This window comes from Lissotriton helveticus, chromosome 5_1 (genome assembly GCF_964261635.1).
Source record: "Lissotriton helveticus chromosome 5_1, aLisHel1.1, whole genome shotgun sequence".
NCBI classification, from domain to species: Eukaryota; Metazoa; Chordata; class Amphibia; order Caudata; family Salamandridae; genus Lissotriton; species Lissotriton helveticus.
Genome location: NC_136065.1, coordinates 434,141,482 through 434,164,368, shown reverse-complemented (window position 1 = coordinate 434,164,368; position 22,887 = coordinate 434,141,482). Strand labels below are relative to the sequence as shown.

The 22,887-nt window shown below is 45.4% G+C and overlaps 1 protein-coding gene across 1 annotated transcript in view; it reads right to left on the bottom strand.

Moving 5' to 3' along the window:
• Positions 1 to 22,887, bottom strand: part of C5_1H1orf174 (chromosome 5_1 C1orf174 homolog) — a 122,747-nt gene that overhangs the window by 5,372 nt on the left and 94,488 nt on the right. The window contains exon 4 of the mRNA XM_078642630.1: positions 19,739 to 19,904. Within this exon, the coding sequence (XP_078498756.1) occupies positions 19,755 to 19,904 (150 nt within the window). The 3' untranslated portion in view covers positions 19,739 to 19,754. The remainder of the gene's footprint in view (positions 1 to 19,738; positions 19,905 to 22,887) is intronic.

Genomic DNA, 22,887 nt, shown 5'->3' with positions numbered 1-22,887 from the left:
AAATTTGTTCTCGGTAATCTGAATACTGTCCGAGGAACAGTATCCCCAAATTGCACTACCATATGTGGCCACCGCAAGACATTTTGCTTTATATATTTTTATTAAGGTTGCTATTGGCCTAGCTCCTAATTTTTTCATAAAACCCTGAAGTGCAGAAGATTATCTAGCAAGATGTTTCTGTTTTTTAACTGGGGACCCCAAGTGCCTCTTTCATCAAAAGTGATCCCCAGGTATGGAAAAGTGGCTACTCTACATAACTTTTGTTTGCCACATGTAAATGTTTTTAAAAACGTGTTCTTATTATTCTTGCCCATTATCATAATTTGAGACTTCTTTACATTTATCTTTAGGTCCAAAGAACCCATGAAGTCTTCAAAAGCGTCCAAAAGGCGTTGGAGACCAACCCCAGTCCGTGAGAGCAAGACGGCATCATCCGCGTATAGAAGAACTGGAATTCCAAGTTCTCCTATACGTGGGATGTCAAGGGAGCCCTCTTTTAATGCAGGTTCCAAAGCATTTATATAGATGGTGAATAGGAGGGGTGCCAATATGCACCCCTGCCTGACCCCCCTTTCAGAATTAAAATGACTCGTACAACGCCCCTCCGAGGTAACTCTAACCGATGCTATAAGACCGGTGTGCAAATCCGCTAGAAGATTAACAAGGGCCCTATCCAGGCCCATTTCAGTTAAGATTTGCCACAATTTTGAGCGATTTATGAGGTCAAAAGCAGACGAGAGGTCCATGAACCCCAGGTACATGACCCCTCCTTGGCCCTAGTGTATTTGTCCACCAATAAGTGCAGATTAAGTCCTTGATCTATCGTATTCCTTTTTGGTCTAAAACCGTACTGAACATTTGATAGGACCCCTTTCTCATTCAACCAGTCATTCAGTTTGGATAAAATAACCCGGACCAATATTTTCACCGACGAATCAATCAATGAAATAGGTCTGTAACAGGAGGGGTCTTGCCTGTTACCCTTTTTAAAGACCGGTATGATGATGGTTTTTTTCCACGAGGCCGGGATGTTGTCCTGTTTGAGAGCATTAAAAACATTACATAAAACTTTAGACCAAAATTTCGGGGCACATTTGAAAACATCCCCTGGTACCCCATCGGGGCCCGGTGCTTTGTTTTTCAGAGTCAGGTCTATTGCCCTTTCTACTTCTGCCGCCTCAAAAGTGACGTCGAGGACCTCTGCATTACAAGGTTCCACTTCCAATGTCTCAGGGATTACAACAGTGGCGTTAGCACAGCTGGTTTCTAAATATATCTGTCTAAAATGTTGGATCCAGCCCTCGTCCGGAATGTTTGCCTCAAGGGGGGTATTCTCATCTCCAGAGAAAAGTGGCTGATTAATAATTTTCCAAAATAGGCCACTATTTTTTAGAGTTTCGGGGTCAAGAAGTTGGGCCCATGCTATATCTTTCAAGTCCCTTTTCCTTTCTAAAATGGTTTTTTTGTATACAATCCTTGCACTAGCTATTTCTGCACGATTTTTGGGCATAGCTTTCAATGCTTTAAGTAGCACTCCGTGTGCCTTTGTACATTTATTATCAAACCATCTTTTGCCTAGAAGCGGCTTCTGCCTAGATTCAATCTGTAGACTATGGTTAATTTCTATACAGATATTATCAAACGCCACTATAACCTCTTTACATTGTGTTCGATTCGCTAAGCATATTGCAACTTCATCCTCTACTTTAGAAAGGACCTCTTGAAGAAATGTTTCAGGGACTATTTTTGTCCATTTTAACCTGCGCTTCTGATCTTTAACGGCGACGTTTAATCCCCCTCTATGTTTCACTGTTTTTAATGAGAGTAAATCGGTGTGCTTCACTTCAAGTAAAACAGGATTATGGTCGCTAAAAACTGATACCTCTGTGTAATAATTTATCACATGGTTCAACAAAAAAGAAGACATACAAATATAATCTATGGTAGTGCCATCATCTTTTCCCTTTAAAGTAGGGAACCTACTTTTACTGTCCCCGCAGCCTGACTCATATAAGTTCCATCTCGCAAGAAAAGTTTCAAGATGCTCACCTCGCCTAGTGTGTTCCAGGTGGATAGATGAGGAGAGGGGAGGACCTTCATCATCCTGACTAATACATGGTAGGGTGCATGGGTGAATATTAAAGTCCCCTAAAAATATTAATTCAAAAGTATTTACATTTGCACTATAGACTGACAAAAATGCATCTAGTACTTCCAAATTTTGGCCAGTACACTCATTAGCATTAGAATTATAAAAATTTACAAAGAGAATCTTGGCTTTATCCTGAGTGGAAAGTTCAACAATCAAGCAGTTTTCACAACCAGAAATACACTGGGTTAATTTACCTTTTACATCCAGTTTAAATAAGATTAATAATCCCCCCTTGGCTCTTCCTGCAGCATTGCTAATTGCAGGATTGCAAAAGTGGCTGTAGCCATCCAAAGAGAAACTATTCAATTGGTCCCATGTCTCTTGAAGGGCAATGATGTCAAAGGATTTTAATGTCTTTAGCCATTCAGCGTTCCCGATTTTATTCTTTATCCCAGCAACGTTCCGTGTAGCAATTTTGAGAAACGGTGCTGGTGGCTGGACAGAGCTCCCCAGGGCAGTAGGCAGTCAATCGTTTTCCTCGAGCGAGGATAGAGCAGTATAACGATTGTATAAGGGTAGGGTGTGGTCAAACTGCCTATTTGCTAGCTGATGACAATATGACTCCCCCTTGATTTGATGCAGAGGAGCATTTGGAACACAACCAACCACCCCCCTTCTGTGTCCATTTACTGGATACTTTTGCGGATGTGATGGTGGATATTGGGTGTTATCCAAGTGGTCTAGCACATACAGTATTTTCCACAGTAGGTAAAGAAGCGGCTCTGAGGAGGACTGTTGCCACATGTTGTGGATGCTTAAAGTTTACAATAATACAGTCCCCTCTCGAGCTTTTTCTAGCGTTGCCAATCCAGCTGACTCTACGAGTGGATATTATATCATTTGAAAAGGCAAGCGGAAAGCCACAATTCCTATTTAACCAAGCGAGTGTTTTATTCTTTAAGGCAGCATGGGTTTCTAGCATTGGATCAGTCAAACAGGAGTCAACCTCTGGTACATGTGTTAATACCACAGTGTATGGAACACACTCCGGCGGAATGTTGACAGAATTTTTCCTCCTAGGCCTACTTCTCCCACAAATTTCTCCCCCTACTGTGGTATTCTGATTGCCATTATGTGATGTTGATGATTGTACTGATGATTGTATTGTTTCAGTTCCCACAGACGGTAAATTAGGGGGTGGGGTTTTCTGTGTACGTAAGGCTGATGAAATCTGTACAGTGCCCGCTGAGCCTGTGTCCCTAGTACTAGCAGATGCAGATACAGATACTACGGCCCCTGCTATGGTGTTACCAGAAGAACTAGAAGGACCAGAAGGGGGGCTTGTGTGTGTATGAGGCCGGGTCATATGGGAGTCTAGGAGGTCCCCTAGTCTAGAGACCTCTTGAGCGACCTGCTCTAACTTTGCCACCAGTGGTCTAATCATTGCTTCTAGTTTTGCCTCAAGGATAGTTGCCAGAAGCTCTATATGGGCAGGCTGCAAAGTATTTGCCTCAGCATTATTTATAGGTTCTGGTGTACTTCCACTGCTGGTTGATGTAGTACCTGCCTTTTTTGGCTTCCGGCCCCCCACCCTTTTAACAGGGGCCTTCCTACATGCCCGCACCATTCTCCGAACAGGTGAATGGGTTGGTGAGGGCCTTGGGGAGGATGTCGGGCTCACACTGGGGATAGAATCAGTTATAATTTCCCGCTCTTCTGATGTCACCATGATGGATACATCATTGGTGGCAGTAACGTTAGGGTCATCCAGGCAGCTATCTAAGTGAGACAGCGGAGTAGTAGGCGAACTCAGCCTTGTGGGTGAAACATCTGGGCTTACCCTATTTAATGATAATCGCCTTTCTTTGTTAATTTTATTAACTACCTTAACAAGATAGTTATCCATTGTCCTTGTATCATTAGCGGCCGCTGGTTTTATTGATCTAAGCTTTGACATGTTAGGACCAAAGATACTATATACAGATAAGGATGATCAATAATGTCTCGCCCAGTGAATATAAAAATCTATATTGTTGAAAAAAGCCAAGAAAGATAAAACAAATAAAAATCAATACTTTGTATTATATCTTACATTTAGTCCAAGAAACCAGGGAGAAAGAACCAAAGTCCCTGGCCCAGCCCAGCCACCTCCAGCCTCTGACGGCCGCAGACGGCCCCGCCCTTGTCCCGGGCTTCTCCCGGGCGCGCCCGCGCGCGTCCCGCGGGACGAGGAGGCAAGGGATCCTTTATGCGCCTCCAGGCGCTTCCTGTTGCGAGAGCGGCGTCCTTGCCGCGATGAGGCTGCTGGGGGTTGTAGTTTCAAGCGGCCCGGCGGAGCCAAGCCCGGCCAGGCCACGAGCGGAGCTTAGCCCGGCCCTCAAACACCGCAGCAAGGGACAGAGGTCGGCGGAGCCAAGCCCGGCCAGGAACACACAGCGGAGCCAAGCCCGGCCGTCTGCAACACTCCGGTCAGTGAAAATCGCCTCCCCCTGGACTCTGTGGCAAGGGATCCTTTATGCGCCTCCAGGCGCTTCCTGTTGCGAGAGCGGCGTCCTTGCCGCGATGAGGCTTCTGGGGTTTGTAGTTTCAAGCGGCCCCGGCGGAGCCAAGCCCGGCCAGGCCACGAGCGGAGCTTAGCCCGGCCCTCAAACACCACAGCAAGGGACAGAGGTCGGCGGAGCCAAGCCCGGCCAGGAACACACAGCGGAGCCAAGCCCGGCCGTCTGCAACACTCCGGTCAGTGAAAATCGCCTCCTACATCTCAATTAATGAAGTCACAGTGCAAATAGCATCCATTGAATGGGAAGCGTTCAAAGAAGTCCTAATGGGCAAAACAGCAATAAATACAGGAGATGACAAAACTTTAAGGCTCCCTAAGGGAATTTGAGAACAAATATCCCAGCAGTGAGAACACCCTATAATCAAGCATGTGCAATTGATAAAAAGGATGAGATGCATCCATTATAAGGAATTCACAGTGAGACAGCATGAGGAAGGTGGCAAAGCTGGGAAGTGGCCTGACTACTTTTCTCCTCGGAACCTAGAAAACCGCTCAATGTAATATACATTGATAGGTGACTGATTTTCCACTTGCAAGTTGCCATCAAATTTGCTTTCAATGAATATTACCCGCTTCTATACTCTAGCAGTTCCCCACCTTCCCCACCACTGTTGAACTTAACCCAGAATCAGTCTTACGATATGATCGAATCCACAAGTCTGACAAGAACCCCTGACGCCAAAAGAAATTGCTGCCAATTCCACAACTTGCTCAGGGACATTGCCACTCCGGGTGTCATTATCACTTCGCCACAGGAGTCATGCTGCCCAGGTCTGTGGCAGTCACAAGTGTGCTTCCAAGATGGTATTCTTCCCACACCAAATTCTCTAGCAAGTAAATCTTGATAGCATGAAGACACTACAACTATCCGCCTGAGAGGCAGGCTTAAGTGGTATTCGAGGATCTACTTCAGTCTATACAAAACACACCCAAAGCGTGACCAGGTGATTTCCTTTCCTCTTTAAGAAAGGAAGCCTCTGCTTGGGCTCAGCCCTTCATCCATGTTCCTGTCTCTCCAGTCAAGACCTTCAAGCCAGATGTTGAGAAGTTTGACATTGTGGCACTTCTTGAAATTCATTCTGTCCGCATTCTTCCTGCAGACTTTCCACTGAATCACTGGACCTCTCCCAGCGCTGCCTTTAGAGGCCACAGGTTAGCTATAGCTAAAGAAAGCCAGATATAATTTTTTTTGCTTGTAGGACTCTTCTAATTGGCCAGTGTGCTGTCCTCTGCACTTGTGTACTGGGCAGGAAGCATGCTTTTTGTACTTTGGTGTGAATCAGTTCAGAGGTTTTGGAGAAATTAAAGGTTCAACATTTATACATACATGGACAGTAAACTAAAATTAAAATATTAAAATATACAAGCCTTCGGATTGGCTAAGGAGATTTTATTTTAATTTTTAACAGTGAGCGCTCAGATTGTTTGGCCAAAACCTGAATAGAAATGTTGTGGTGGACATTACAGGACTCGGAGACAGGGTCCCTTGTTCTGAAAATATTTTGAGAAAAAAAAAAGGATGAGTGTGTCAGTGTGGTGTGTGCGTCTCTCTCTCGCTCTCTCTCATCCCGCCCACCCACCCATTCCCCCCAAAACATAATGGTCCGTGATGTCATGAGTGATGTCACTGACCATGTCATGAGTGATGTAATATGTGATGTCATCATCAGTGCATTGCGGGGCGCGAGTTATAGTTAGTTAGTTTCTATGGTTTTGTACGAGTGAAATGTCCAACTAACTATACCGCCCCAGAAACCTATGTTTTTTTCAGTGATTTCCTAAGGTTTTTTTAAATGCTAATTTCTAACTATAACATGCCTGAAACCTATGTTTTTTTTCAGTGAATTACAAAGGTTTTTTAAATGCTAGTTTCTAACTATGCCTACAAAGGTAGGAAATGTGAAGAAAAAAGAAAGAAATGCAGAAAGAAGCAACAGAAGTCCACAAAGTCGAAGAAAAGAGAAGGAAGAAGCAAGACATGTGCAGAAAGAACCAACAGAGGAGCAGTAAGAGGCCTTGTTGCAAAATGATCCTGTGCCCACAACTTTTTCTGACGGGTACGGACTGACTAACCAGGCCTACAGCCAGTGCTATGCTGAAAGACACTTAGAATACAGTGAAAACACCTGCATACACTAGGGAACACTATGCATTGGGGTACCCCTGTTATTAGCATGACCTCCTCTGTAAGCCCCTAGTACATCAGGGGAGGGGGATTAAAATTACCACAAAGTCAGAGGAGCAGAAATATGCTACTTTAACTAGTAGTCGCGTTTGCAGAGTGGTGGAGAAAGGGTGCTGGGCGTCAAACCAACGCTCAGAAATTCCACGCGTAGGACTTGGCCCCCAAACTCCCTCAGGACTAAATTGGACTTCATCCCCCATCCCGAAGTCTGCCATGAGGCACATTTGCGGAGTGGTAGAGAAAGGGGGCCATGGCCTCCGAAGAAGTCTTAGCAAACCCTCTGTGTGGGACTTACTTGTGGGTAACAAGAGGGGTAGTTGGCCCCCAAGGACATCCTTGGGGCCAACTTCCCAAACTATTACCTCCAGTCAGTCCCACACAGCAGTATTGTTAAGTACTCATACCAGGCCATGCCCACTTTGCCCACCACTCTACAAACGGACTCCCTGGCATGCTCTTGGATGGGGATTGAAATCCCCTTCACTGCTGGGGGTCCTTTAGGAGCCAACTAGCCTACCTTTTACCTCTAGTAAGCCCCACGCAGTGGGATTGGTGAGAGAAAGACAAAGGCCTTACCCCGTTTCTCCACCACTCTGCAAACACGCCCCCTGGCGCGTTTTAAGTTGGGGGATAAAGTCCCCTTGAATCCTGAGGGTCCCTGGGGTCCAACTAGCCCATCAGGTACCTCCAGTAAGCACCACAGAGCTGCGTTGCAGAGAGAAGTAAAAAGGGGCGTGGCCTGGAACACCACTCTGCAAACCTGTGGTTTTTTTTTAAAGTTCCGGGTGGGTGGGCGGGGGTGGGGTGTTGGCGGTCCCTGGGGCAGGGAGGCGTGTGCCCCCTAGAAATTAAACAATAAAGGCCCAGGGCTTGGGGGGGGCCTTGGAGGCCTCCCCACCCATTCAGAAAGAAGCCCCGGGAGGTAGCGGTCCCCGGGGCAGTCTAGGGGGGGATTGCCCCCCCTGCCATCACTTTTTTTTCTCTGCCCCCGGGACCTGGCCGACCCAGGGGCTAAATAATAACGAAGCGCAGAAGCCCGCACTTTGCTTTTTTTTATTTTCGCGGCAGGATCCGCGGATCCTCCGCGACTTGCCGATTCTTTTTTTTAATGCTTTTTTTGGCTCTGGGGGTCCTCGTGGGTCCCCCTGAGCAGGCCTAGGGGGACAGGGTGTTTCTACCCTGCCCCCTTTTCTTGTTTTACGCCTTTGTTTCCTTGTGTATACATACACACTTTACTTAAAGGTTTATTGACAAACACTTCAATGCTTGTAATTAATAATTAATTTCATGGACTAGGATATTGGATTCTATTGGCTTTAATGTTTAATCATAACACAATTGCAGTTTCCATAAGGTAGGGATCCCTGGTAGGCTTGCCTTCATATTATGATGTGGTCTCCTCCTGATGAAGCCAAAAGGTATGTCTTTTTACATATTGATGTGGTGACCCTTTGACAAAGTAGATCTGCCTAATTTAAAATGAAACCCCATTAAATTGTGAAGGGCGTTCTCATCGGCTGGCCGTGCACAGTGCAGGTCCTACCCACCACAGACCAGTGACGTTACAGTTTTCACTAAAACAAAAACATAGGTTAAAGTGATGGTATACTTAGGAATTGCATTAGGTTACATTTATTGTAAAAAATATGTAGAAATTCACTGAAAAACAAAGATTAAAGGGATGCTATAGGAAGGTGAAAAATTTCAGTTGAAACTTACTATTTTAACTGAACAAAATCAATGAAATTCACCACTTGCAGTTAGCTCAGGTAAAAATAATTCATGCCCCAAAGTAAACAGAACAGCCCTCCATAGTTCTGTGTGAGGAGCCTGGAGGTAAGGTGCAGTTTTTGATGTGTAATTAGTGACAGGGTGGTGTACCATGGTTGATGGGCCCATGTGGGAGCTACCAGACTTAGTGTGAGGGATTGTTTGCCTAAGGTTCTCAACCACCCCTGGAATAAGCGGGAGAGGAGGAAAAGCGTAGGCAAACATCCCTGACCAGTTATTCCATAGGGCATTGCCCTTTGACAGCGGGTGTGGGAACCTGGGCCCAGGTTTGGGCATTTTGTGTTTTCGGCAATGGCAAATAATTCTATTTGTGGAAATCCCCATTGTTGAAAGCATGGAAGGAAAACTTGGGGGTGAAGTTCCCACTTGTGAATTTGCTGCCTTCTTCTGCTGAGATCAGCAACTTGATTGATAAATCCTGGGAGATGGTCTGCTAGAAGATGAATCTTGTGATGGATCGCCCAATTCCAAATGGGTTGCGAGAGTGTTGACAGTTGGACAGAGCGTGTCCTCCCCCTTGCTTCTGCACAGAATACATTGCTGTCATGTTGTCCATTCGGACTAGGACAGTTTGGTCTATAAGGGGAGTTGCATATGCCCTGCATTGTGTAATCTTTGAGATGGGCTCCCCAACCTGTTAGAGATGCATCTGCTGTGAGCACGATCTGTGGAACAGGGTTGATGAAAGACCAGCCGGTTGTTAAGTTTTGTAGGTTCCACCTCTGCAGAGAGTGATAGGTAGGGCTGTCTACCAACACAAGATCGGTTAGTAGACCCTGCGATTGATTCCACTGATGTGCTAAGCACTCTTATCGGAGGTGCATGTGAAGCCTTGCATGGGATACAATTGCAATGCTAGAAGCCATCATTTCCAGCAGTTGCATGTACACCCTGGCTGGTAATGCTTGGTTGGGTTGAAACTGTAGAATTGTAGCCTGAATATTGTGTATTCTGGCTTCATTCGGAGAGGCTAGAGCTCTGACTGTGTCTGGAGTGGCTCCTATATAAGACTGCATCTGGGTCGGATGCAGGTGAGATTTTTGTGCATGGATGGTGAAGCCTAGTTGATGAAGTAGATCTATTGTGATCTGTGTGTGCCGTAGACAGTTTTGGTGAGTGCTGGCTTTGATAAGCCCGTCTTCCTGGTAGGGGAACATGTTAATTTGTTGTCTTCTGAGATGAGCAGCGACTACTGCCAGGTATTTGGTAAAAACTCTGGGCACTGTAGTCATTCCGAAAGGAAGCATTTTGAAATGATAATGCTTGCCTACTATCACAAATCTTAGGTATTTACGATGAGCCGTATGAATTGGAACATGAACATATGCATCTTTTAAATCTAGAGAAGACAAAGTCTGCTCTTTGTGAAAGTGGGAATACCTGTTGAAGTGTCACCATGTTAAAGTGCTCTGACAGTATAATAACTGTTTAGCTCCAGAATAGGTGTTAGAGAACTGTCCTTTTTGGGGATGAGAAAGTAGAGAGTAAACCCCCGAGTCCTGGTACTGTATTGGAACCAGCTCTATTGCCCCTTTTAGTAAGAGGGACTGGACCCGTTTTAACAAATTAATGTGTTCTGGAGACAACTTGCGACCGCAAGGTGGAATGTTTGGGGTATTGCTGGTAAGCTCCAGGCAACAAGCATGTTGGATAATTTCAAGCACACATTTGTCTGATGTTATAGACGGCCAAATGGGGAGAAAATGAAATGTTGAAGTCTTTCCCCGACAGGTGTGGTGTAATCGGGGAGAAGCGTGGGCAAGTCACTGTTTGGAGCTATCTACTGGCTTTGTCTGCCACATTCAGGGTGGATTTGATGCATGTGTCGGCAATTGTCTTACCCTACTGCAACACGGTTTGTGCTCTTTTCAAATTTCTTTGGGAGATGTTTCTCCGTCTCATACTGGTGAGCATACCAGAGTTGCCAGTCAGCCCCTGTGTTGCTGTTGATCACTCAATTTACCTCCTCACTATGTCCATGCTCTTACTCTCCTTGTCAGGAGGTGGTCCTGTAGCCATGGACGTATTGGCTCTTTTTCGTGCCACCACCACACCCTGATGTAGGAGGGTCTCTTGATGAGAAGAGGTACCTCTTCTCTACCCTTGGAGTTAACGCCTTAGTCGTAGCTGGTTCTTTGGATGCTTCTCTGCCCTAGTCCAACATGCTTGGTACCATTGGAAGAAACAGTTTTCTTTTTAAATTTGGTAACATTGTCTCCAGGATGAAACCTGCTTCAAATTGCTCTTCCTCCAATTGCACTTTGTAGGTGTCTGCAACCCTCTTTACTACTGTATTGTATGCAGTGAAGTCCTCTTGCTGTGATGGCTTTGATGGATAAGACTCCACCCATTCATCTAGTGAGTCTGCATATATGTCTTGCCAGTCATCTGCTGTTTCTCCCATGTGTGTGAGACTTTCTTGCTGTTGTTCCATGTCGAAGAACTCCTCTAACTCTTCCTGGAGCTTTGGGGTAGAGGGCTGCTCCAGGTCCTCTTTTTCCTCTACTTCCACCTTCCTTTTTCAGGTGAATTCTGTAGCCCTGCAGGAATGGTCGAATTGCCTCTGCTTTTTAATTAGGGCTTCCAATTCGGCTTCGAGATGCTCTCTTTTCCGCCCCAACTCGGGCGATTGTCTTTGTTCATCGAGCTCCACTAAGTCCTTGTTTCGACATCGATGCTTAAGAACTTTTCAATACTGAGGTGTCTCGGTGCTTCTGCGGTTTTTGGCAATGATGAAGAGTGGCACTTTGACGTTGACATGGCTCCTGTCTTTGTGGACGGCGTCGAGCTGGCTTTCACCATCTCCCTCCCATGTCTTTATTTATTTGAAAAGTTTTATAAAGTACGAACATGACCTGAAAAGGGTAACAGAGCGCTGTACATCAGAAAAAGGATTCGATTAGTCACGAAGCAAGTAAACATCCTAAAAATTTGTAGTGAACCAACCTCAATACAATAAGAGCGAAAACAAACATGAGGTACATGTAGCAAGAACATAAGTTCCATTCCGAAAATGTCACAAACAAATGAGATAATGAGTTAATGCAATTTAAGACTGGTCCCGATAACCCCATCCATTTTTCCAGAACCGCAATCAAGTTTTCATGTTTGACCGTGTCAAATGCTGAGGATAGATCAAGAAGGATCAGTAGACATGGCACATTTTGGTCGAGTAGACTCAAAGCGTCATCAACAATGCGAGATAGGGCCGTTACAGTACTATGTCCCGCACCAAAGCCAGATTGGTATTGGTCAAGCAGCTGAAACTCTTCGATGTGATTACAGTGTTGTAGGTGTACGCATAACTTTAGCTAGAGTCATGATGTTGGAAATTGGACAGAAATTGTTGGAAATTGGACGGAAATGTTTGGGATCAGATAAGTTTACATTGGGCTTTTTTGGAATGGGAGTGACTTGTCCCTTCTTTAGGCAGTCAGGAATACTACTCTGTACGAGCGATTCATGGATTATCACAGACCAGAGAGGGAGGATGGTGATCTAAAGTCTTTAAAGAATTTGGCTGGCAAGTGATCATAGAAATGATTAGAGGATTTTAGTGACATTAACATTTTTCGAAGGTCGGAATTGTCAGGCAGTCTGAAATTGTTCCATGATGTGCAATTTTGTGGAGTAAGGCCTATGCCAATGTAGGACAGGGCACTCTCTGAGGTTAAGCAGGTCGATATGATGGACTGCACCTGATGAAGCCTATTATTTGATGCCTGTTGAAGTTCTAGTTCAATCTTTCTAGACTTTGATAAAATGTGTGGAGAAGACCTCTTTACTGAGGAGAGATCTTTGGAACAGATTGTAGGACGGTTAGCTTGTTTTATGATTTCAAATAACTTTTTAGGTCTGTTTCTAGCATTGTCTAGTTGAGATCTAAAGTGTTCCGCTTTCGTGCTGCAGATATATGTTTATTCTAAGAACTTCTTGCTCTCCTCAACTGTTTGAGGTTAGTTTCTGACGTAAAGTTTCTCCATAGTCTTTCCAAGAGCCTTAGTTTGTGACGCTCCTCGTTGAGGGAGCCGTTGAACCAGGGTTTGGACTGTTTGACCGGAATCCTCGGGTTGCTTCGGAGCAACTGTGTCAAGTATATTAGTCATGGTCTGACTATAGTGTTCAGTGAGGTCGTCTAAATTGGTCATGTTAGGGGTTGGAGGGAGTAGGTTATTAGTAAGAGAGGTTAGGTCCATCGCATGAATGCCAGTTAGATTCCTAGACCACTGTTTGTTCTTATGCGGTTGACCTGGTCTAGACATTACCTTTTGTAGTATGCAAAAGGAGATTATGTACTGATATATTGCCAACCTGGGTGATGTTAAGGTCTTCGAGTAAAGCCTAGAAGGTACAAAGTGAGGGTTCAGTTGTATTGTTCCAATGCAGATTGAAGTCCCCAAGGAAGATATGGTTGAGGGTACGTCAGAGTTGGAGGCTATAATTTCCATCATTTGTTCGATGAAGATAAGATTGCTGCACAAGATCTATCATACTCCTGGAGACAAACAGACAATCTTGTTGTTGTTCCAGATCTCAACACTCAGGTGACCGTGCAAGGACATTGTGTGTTTGTAAGAGTCTCTGAGTGAGACTGGAGCAATAAGTGTATGCAATACCGACCCCCCATTTTAACTAGTCTATCCAGTCTAATGTCATATTTGGGAGATGTCCAGAATTGGCGAGGAGTCGCCGTTGAGCCAAGTTTCCGTTAATATCATGATGATGTCTAGGTCATGTGTAAGAATAAGGTCGACAATTTCAGCAGCGTGTTTGACTGCTGACCTGCAATTAAGTAGCATTCATTTGATGTGCGATTTAGTTGCCACCGTTTCTAGGTGTGATGTGGGTAAATTGACTAGGTTGTTCTTGTTCATTGATCTGTGTTTTGCAGTGGTTTCTCTAAACAGGTTCGAAGGTTTAGGATGAATGACTCCCGAGGGTTGAGAGACACTGTGAGGGCCATTATAAGACAGAAGGAGGGAGTGGATGACATAGTCGGATAGATGGTTGGTGGACCTATGGGTGATTAGGATAGGGTAGAGTTTTCCCAAGAAAAATTAGCATTTTTTTCCTGGATATAGGTATTCTAGTGCCATGCTTGCCTGTAGCAGGAGTGCTGGGAAAATTAGTCTCAGGGATGGAATTACTCGTCAAAAATGTTTCCAACTTCACTGGAATGAGTAATAGGTTCTGCAAGCTGCCTTTAACTAGTTGGAGATATTGCTTGAGGTCAGCCAACTTCTCTTCTATGGAGGTCTGACTAGAGGTGGAAAGTAGAAGAGGCCCCTCACAGACGGGGTGGGGTAGGGGGGTGGGGGTAGGGAGATTGGAGTCTCCATTGGCGAGGAGGCATGCGGAAATATGATCGTGCAGTTGTGGGCTCAAGGAAGGTGTACTGGGGGAAGAGCGAGGGTCACGGGTACGAAGAGTTTACCTGTTAACTGTCACTACCTGATAGTTGGTTTGAGAGGAAGAGGACACTGGGGGTACTGGAGTGGGGTGAGAACTACGTGGGGTGAGGCAGGAGGTTGTTAGAGCTGCAGCTTCCCCTATTAGACTTACCGACTTCAGGCGGGGGCGCTTTGTGAATCAGACTCATGAAAGTAAAGGGGGCAGGCAGATCCCCTAAATTGGTGTTCTGACAGATAATGTTGGGTAAAGTAGATCCAGGATCTTCCTCATTGTTAAGCTCGTAGTTTTCAGAGGGTTGTGTGATCGAGGTCTGATGAGATGGGGGGTGTGGAGGTGTGACAAGTGCTGCAGTATAGTTGGACAATGTGACAGGCTGCATCATATCTGTGGGAGGGCTTTGATTCGGAGGATTAACCTTCCCAATGTTATCCAGGGTATTTATAATCCTCTTAAAGGCATTGTCAAACTGATTGAGGTTTCTGTCAGAGGTTTGAATAAGGGTGATTTCGTTGTTGCATCGCTGCATTGAAGTCTGGTAAGGGAATTAAGATTACCCAGAAACCATGAGGAGTTTTCTTCATTGGTTTGGAACAAAACATTGAGGTTAAGACATTTCTCCATTGTGCTCTTCTGTTACTGAAGAGGATGTGGTCATTAATCACCACTCCCTTAGACTTGCAGAAATTGGTGTCCGATGCTAGTGTTTTAGGGAACCTTTTGAGTAGATTATGTTTGAAACTTCCTGCAGCTTTCTTAGAAAGGTTTGGAGGGTAGATTATCTTAGAAGCGTTCCGCCCTACTTGCGATAACAGATTAGACCTAGAGTAAACTTTAGTTAGTGCCATGGTGGGGGTTGTATACAGCGAGGATGCTTGAGCTCAGCTCAGGATATAGACCGCTTCATGAGGTGAAGACCAGGTTAGCGACTCCTACCTGTCATTATGATTCAAGAGAAAAAATAAATAAATGAACGGTGTAGGTTGTATGAAGAAGGTCTTATTTTTAGTTCATAATTCCTGGAGCTCTAGTGTTGGTGCAGGGCACAGGTGCCCGGTAGCAGGAAGAGCAGAAATTCCTAGGAGACCGCAGGAACGAAAACCACTGCAAGATGGCCGCCAATGGTTTTGCCGACTGTACTGTTAAGCCCTCCTTTGCAATCTGCCATTCAGGGAGGCCTTCATCTGTTTTACCTGTTAGCGCTTATTCCTTCGATCATTACAGTGAAGCCCAGTGATGGCTCTTAAGTCCTTCTTTCATGACAGTTTCTCTCTGTAGATTTCCTAGTTGTTGCTGATAGGGAGTTAAAAGCTGGCCGCCATTTTGAGGATGACAAAAAGGCAGGCGTGGGCCCACTAAAATGGAGTGCTGGTTCACCGGGATCTGGTTTACTCTAACAGTGCTAGATAAGTGGCGGCAAGAGGCTGCTTTGAGAGGGTCACAAAGTCCTTTTGTTTCCCATAGTGCAGAGGTCATCAGGGTCAGCTGAAGGACTAGGTGCACTGGCAAAGGAGAGGGAGTGGAGTTCCCAGAAAGGCAATGTCTTGGCAGCGAGATCAGGACGTCCCATGCCATAGGCGTGAGCTAGGGTACTATTGTGCATGTGAATTGATGTAGCCGGAGAGAGATCAGTGGAGCAGCTTGGGACCACTCTGAGCTGCTACTCGGGCCACACTATGGGATTTCAGGCACTCGCAGGAGGAATTGAGGTGTATGGTAGGTGATGCAGATGGGTTAAGCCCAAAGTTGGACACACAACCAAGGCGGATCCCAGAGGAATCAACCCTCCAGTGAGCTAAATACCTGGGAATCTGGGGCAGATATGATGAGGGGCTCTCCAGTGCCGATCTGTAGTCCAAGGGCTAATGGACTCCGATGCCAGATGTGACAAGGCAGCCCTCAAGGGAAATCCAAACGTTCCTGAATCAATGAGTGGAAACCAGGTTTTGCCAGTAAGAGGCCATCTGGCACGCCTTACTTGTTGCACAGGTAGTTAGTGGTTCCTTGATGGCAGGGTATGCAGCTGGATATTTTAAGGAATAATTATCCCAACCCTGGGAGCCTCTTTGTCCAGCTCGGTGGCCATCTTTGATCCTCTCTTTGAGGTTGAGTCAGGTTTTGTGGGGTTGCCTCCTTTGGGGTCTTTGAACAGTGTGGCCCCTTGAGCTTCACTCTACCCTGCGGCATCGACAATTTCAGCATCATTGCGGGTTATCGAGTCCGAGGTCTTCTGCTTGACTGTTTCTCAGCTTTGAGGGGTTACCTTTACTCCGTGTTCCTCACTCCCTAGTTTCCTGTGACTGCCGGTTTGGCTTGCTATGATCTCCTTGAGCCCTGGCTCGTCCCTCTGGGTTTCCTTTGTTTAAAGGATGCCTTTATAATCGCTTGACTGGCCCAGATCTTTTAGGGACTCCTGCTTTCTTTGTGGTAATGCCATTCCGTAGTGTGCCCACATTAGCTTTTGCCTTGCCCTGATGGTTTTAGACAGGATCCCTACACATGCCGCACAGTCCTCTGCACTGAGGTCTTTGGGAAGATAAAGGTTACAGACCAGTTGTGTGTCTTTCTATGCATATTTGTGGTGCCACTTGCCCCTTTCTCATTCTCATTCTCAAACCATGTGGTCTTCTTAAGTCAGTCTTCTCACCAGTGTTTTCCTGCATATTGTTGGTGCTCTCTTCCCATTGGTCACTGTCAATCCTCTTTCCTCGGCGATGATTTCAGTGTCAAGCCTTATCAGAGGTAAGTAACCTTCATCAAAAACATGGCTGCAATTTTTCAGCTTCTCCCGCTTCTATCCCCAGATTCCTTGCCTTAGATTAGATACCAAAGCAGTACTTCCCCAGAGGTGGGTCTGCAAACTGGCCCAAACCACAAAGTCCTGGAGGAGCACCCATCATGACAGACCTGCCTTTAAAGGCAGTATTTTTTATCAAAAGCGTACAAGGATGCCCGCTCAACAGCCTGACAGATGCCCAGGGTGAACTCCATGAGCTAATGCAGTGGATGAAGTTTGGGCTCTGGAAGAATGAGCCTGCATGCCCTGAGCAGGTTGCTTCTTGGTTAATATGTAGCAGATCTTTATGTAGAGTACATTCCACCTGGAGATGGTCTGGTTCTGCACTGCTTTCCCTTTCTTTGTTCCAGAGCGGATTGTCCACCCGTGTTCTTTGGGGCAATCGATGTAAAATGACAGTGCCCTTTTAGGGTCCAGGCAATGCAGCCTCTTCTGAGAGGGGTGAGGCAGAGCAAAGAAAGTGGACAGTGTGATGTTTTGGCCTACGTGGAGAGGTGTCACCACCTTCAGATAAAAATAGGCATGTGTTCAGATAACTACTTTGTCTTTGGAAAAAGATGGTGTATGGAGGGTAAATAGAGAGCCTGTAGCTCACTGACACTCCTGGCTGATATGATGGACACCAAGAGGACTATCTTGATTGCCAGAAATTTGAGAGCAGCAGCGCCTGGGCTTAAAGAGGGAACATATCAGAAAAGTTCAACTAAATGAAGTCCTCCATTGTGGTAGAACGAAAGGTTTGGGAGAAAACGTGTGCTGAAGACCTTGCATCATAATGGGTGACTTAATCAGGGAGTGTTGATTTGACAACTGCTAAAGGGGCAAAATGGCAGAAAGATAGCCCTTAACTGTGCCCAGGGCAAGGTCTTGCTGGGCTAAGGACAGAAAAAACACAGGCACTTGGGACAAGGGTGCAGCAAAGGGGTCAACGCATTTTTCGGAGCACCAAGCCACAAACTTCACAATGCCAGATGTATACAGTTTTTGTTGATGGACTTCCGGCTGCCAAGATGGTGAAATCACAAACTTCTGGAGGGAGGCTGAAGACCATCAACTGTCGCCGCTCAATCTTTATGCAGAATAGGAGAGTGCAGTGGACAGTCTGGAGCACCCTCTTGTCCTATGTAATGGCATATCATTGTGGCAGGTGGTGCCGGATCCTGCCTCCAAAGGAGTGCCCATGTTGCTATGAGGCCATACTATAGAGGTTTAGAGGTTACAGTCGTCTGGGCAGATCCCTTTCTTTGGTTCCCACTGGACTTGTGGGAGCCGCATCCACAAAAAGACTGGGAAGCCTTAAAGACATGGGCGATTTGCTGTAAAAGACATGGCTGATAAACCCTACCATAACCAAGGAAAAAGCTAAAAGACACGTGTGGTTGGCGTGAGGACATGGTGAGCCCCAATGACTGACCAGTGGTGCATTCAAGCACTGAATCAACCTCGTCGCCGAGCAGGCAAGCGCCGTTGACGGCATGTCCATGAGAGATCTCTGAACATCTTCCGAAAAGCAGTTCTCAGCCAGGCATCGAGGCAGAGTGCCACCGATGTAGCAATGGCCCTGCCCAACGAGTCTGTTGTATTTAGCAGGCATTGGATGGTGAACTGTGCTGCGTCCAAGCCATCGGCGATGATCTGGTTCAGGGTGTGTCGGGCCTCCTCCAAGACCATAGGCAGCACTTGTGCACCAGAGTCACACACAGTGTGGCTATATCCGCCCAAGAGGCACATGGTGTTCACAGATGCAGTGCAGGTTTGGCGAAAGAGAAAATCTGCTTTCTGAGGGTGGCCAGCCTCTTGGATTCCCTGTCTGGTGGGGTGGCAGGAGATGAGCCGGACTGGACTTGTACCACCAGACTCTCAGGGTTGGGGTGCTGGTTGAGGAGAGTTGGGTTCCCAGGAGCGGGCGATGGTGGTGCACAATCGGCTTGTGCACAGGGGTACCTATGCAAGGCTTGGTCCGCGTCCCAAGCAAGATATCCGAGAGGCCTTTATTAAAGGGTGGGAAGAGTTACGTGGCAGTATCCCCGGCTGAAGCACCTATGTCAAAACCGAGTAGACTTCCACATAGGGTAGCTTAAGAGGACTTCAGTTGCCATCCTAACCACCATAGCAAGGGTAGCCCCATACATCCGTAACCACATTAATTGAAGAGACCAGGCCAGATCTGGAGATGTGTCTAGATAACCGGCGTCAGCCAGTTTCTTAAACAAGTGGTCATCATCTGGTTGGGCCAAAGGGTCTTCCACGGGGTCAGGGTAGGTATAAGGATTAGCAGATACATCTCAACCAAAACCCCCCACAGTGCCAATCAAAGAAAGGAGGCATTGGATGGTCTCATGGGTCGGAACAGTCTTACTGGTCCGGTCGGCACCAGATTTGACATCATGAGAGACTGGTTTGGCTCTGTATCAGAGTTGAAGGAAGGACTATGGGCTCAGCATCACCCAGAGGCATTCAGTTTCCATGTGTGATCTTGACCATGTCTCCCAACAGCATAAAAATGAATACACCGTGACGCGATCAATTTAAGCTTTCTGGAAAGGTGATGAGTTATCGTGAAGAGGTCAACAATTAGCAATTTGGGAAGATGTACAAACCAAGGTGACCAAAATCACTTCTAAATATAGCACTCTTCATTAATAAAGATAACGGCTCAGATTTCTCGCCCAGTCATTTTATCTAGCTATGAATGGCTACTACACTGAGGACATTAACCCAGAAAAAGGTCATTGATTTATGGTCCTCTAGGTCCACCATTCATTTCCTAATGAATTATTTGACTGAAAATATGATTTTTAGCATGTAAAATATTCATCATCTTTGATTAAAATGAATAACGGTTAACTCTGATTACTCAGAAGTACTTAAATTTAACCAAAGCAATAATCATAGTTTTCCCACCTTATTCCTTCAGCAGTTATGCATTATCATCATCATCATCATCCTCCTCCTCCTCCTCCTCCTCCTCCTCTTCCTCCTCCTCATAATCTTCCTTTGCTTTAAAATGCAGTTTCCTGAACTCTCTTCTGCTCATTGACGAATATGCTGGAACAACTGGTGGGATTTCCTGCAAGAGGAAAACATGGTTATCACAGCAGGAGATTGGATTTGGTATTTTAAACCAGCACTACCATGAAAGATTAAACCAGCAGTTTAACACAGGGTTGCTTTTCAATAAATATTTAGCCAATTTTGTAATATGAGAGGCTTACAACGTTCTTGAAAGGCCCTTCCTTCTCAGCCTGGAACCAGCCACTACATTTCCCTCCTTTGAAGGAGATTCTGATCTCTTGACACAGCATCAACTAACTCCGCACCACCCTAATGACAAAAGAGGCGTGTGCTCACGATCGAACGTGCGAGAGAGCGGGCGCGTCGGCAAGAAAACGTGTGCGCTGGCGAGAGAACGTGCACGCGAGAATGTGTGTATAACAGTGTGTGTATGCAAGACAGAGTGAAGGAGTGTGTGAATGTGTGCATGTGCTTTGCTTGCGTGGCTGTTGCTCACCCTGGCAAGCTGGAGTTATTTGTGGACTTACAGAGGCCCCCATTGCAAAATACTAGTACAGGCATATAGATTTAATGCTTGGAATATGGGGCACCCAGGGCAAAACGATGGTTCTAGCATATTGGAGGTCATTCTTGGCAAAAGGGGAACCTGTGGCATACTAGACACAATTTTTTGGGGTAAGAGGCACCAGTCGCAAGTTCTGGTGCTGGCACACTGGAGGTACATTCTTGGCATTCAGGAAGACAACCATTGCATACTGGTAGTGGTGAGCAGACAACCATGACAAAATGCTGACCCAAACATACTAGAGGTAAATTTTGACTCAACAGTCACTCATGGAATATGGATGGCATCAAATGCAAAACTCTAGAAATAGTGTAATGCATGTACTTATTGTAATAATTGGACACCCATGACATATTGGGGGTAACCTATGAATATAATGATGACCCTTGCATAATGGAGATAATCATTGATAAATACAAAGTTACACACATGGTTCTGAAAACCAATCTGTTGTATGACGTTACAACGCATTCCGTTGCAACGCATGCCTTTACCCCGCATGCGTTACAATGCAAATGCCATTCTCAAGCATAACCTTTACCACAAATATTCCTTTACCACGCATACCTTTACAACGATTTTCGTTGTAAATTCATGCATGGTAAGGGCATACTCTTGGTAAAGGTTATTTCAGACCCCTTGCCCATTTCCTATAACTGCTCTCTTACCCCCTCCCCTCTCTAGTTCTCTAATTTTTAATTTTTTTTAAATACTCCTCCCCTGTACTCCTGCGTGACCCCCAATCCTTCATAGAATTACCCCTGCCCTGAACTCTTAAAATGTTTCCCATCGCAATTCCCCCACCCCTAAACCCTTCTTACAAATACCCCTCCCCTGAACTCTAAAATCGGGCACCTGCGTTACACAACCCCCTCAATCCTTATATAACCCCCTCAATCCTTATATTTATATTTTTTTAATCTAAAATTCTTCTTACCGCTCAACGTCGTCTCTTCTCCATGATCCTCTGAGGTGATGTTGCACATCGTAAAGAGGAAACTGAAGTGTCTTTCCGTTTCCTCTAATGACGCTGATTGCCTCCACAACGCTACGGATATGGGTGCTTTTTTTGGGAGGGGGGGTTTGGCCCTCTATTTTTGCATGGGGAGTAGGGAGAGATTCCCCCCCCCCCCAGCCCCCTTTTTTAGTTTTAGCCTTTAACACACATGCCTTTACTATGTATATCGTAGTAAAGTTATGCGTGGTAAAGGCTATTCGTGGTAACCACGCATGCGTTTTAATGCATGCGTGGTTAAGGATGTGCGTGGAAACGGCTGCGTTGTAGTGGCAGTTTCCCAATCCAATCAGGCTTCATTGGTTATAGTGTATGGCTTGTAACCAAATGTATTTGAAAATCTTACTTTAAAAACGCAGTATCGACCCCATCTTTTCAGTCTTTCCTCCTGGAGAAAGTTACTCTCCCCACCCAGACAACCTTCTTTAAAGAAGTAGAGTTCACACACTTGAATCCAGGGCAAGCATTATCGCTTACCACTTCACTAGCTGCCACCGGAACACAAACATGTTGGAAATTATTTCCAAAAGACAAGGACATGTTGTTGAACACAAAATTTGATATTTTCAAATAAAAACAGTTATTGAGCTCTGAAACCATGTCCGACCCCTCCCACTTTCTTGGAATCCTTGAAGTCTAATTTCTTAACCTCGCCCAAGTGTGCCTGACTTTTTAAAACTCCCCTTCACTATTCTTCCAGTTTCCTTGGCAGACATTTGGTCAGCTAATGATTCGATTGGGATCTCTGGAATTGCTCAAAGAAAGAGGGGTTATAGCCCAGATAGATCTGCTTATGCGATTATCTTTCTACATTTTTTTTAGCATGTAGGGAAGCATCAACAGGATAAGTGAAAAATAAAGTTGTCTACAAAGTTTTGATCCAGTTCGTATTCATTGCCAATTAATTTCTACAGAACTGCTTTTTTCTGCAGTTATACATAGCGTAAACTCGATTTGAAGGTACTGGAGTGCTTTACATGAGCACTAGTAACATTACACAAGGACACATTCATATTTTGTAGGCACGTGGAGATTAAGTGATTTGCCCAGAATCACAGGATGCTGAGCAGACATGGAGACTGGAACCCGGTTCCACTATTCAAAAATCGGCAGTCCTGGTCGTCATGCAACATCCTCTCCCGTGATGGTAGCTCAGTGCACTGGAACTTGGTTTGCGGGTATTTGACCAAATAAGAATGTACCTTTACATAAGCATACAAAGAGTGGTTGCAATTATGTGTACTCAACGTTGCGTTACACAGCCTTTCCTGAGACAGTCTGTTAGAAGAGTAAAGACAGGGTCAAGCAATGTAGAAAATGTTGACTCCTTGCAGTTGAGATTCTACTTTCTTTCTAAAACGTGGAATCCATACTAGACATAGAACTAAAAAATGTGTACATCTGTAAGCAAAATGTTACTAACAATGTGATGCTCCATTAAGCACACTTGAGATATAT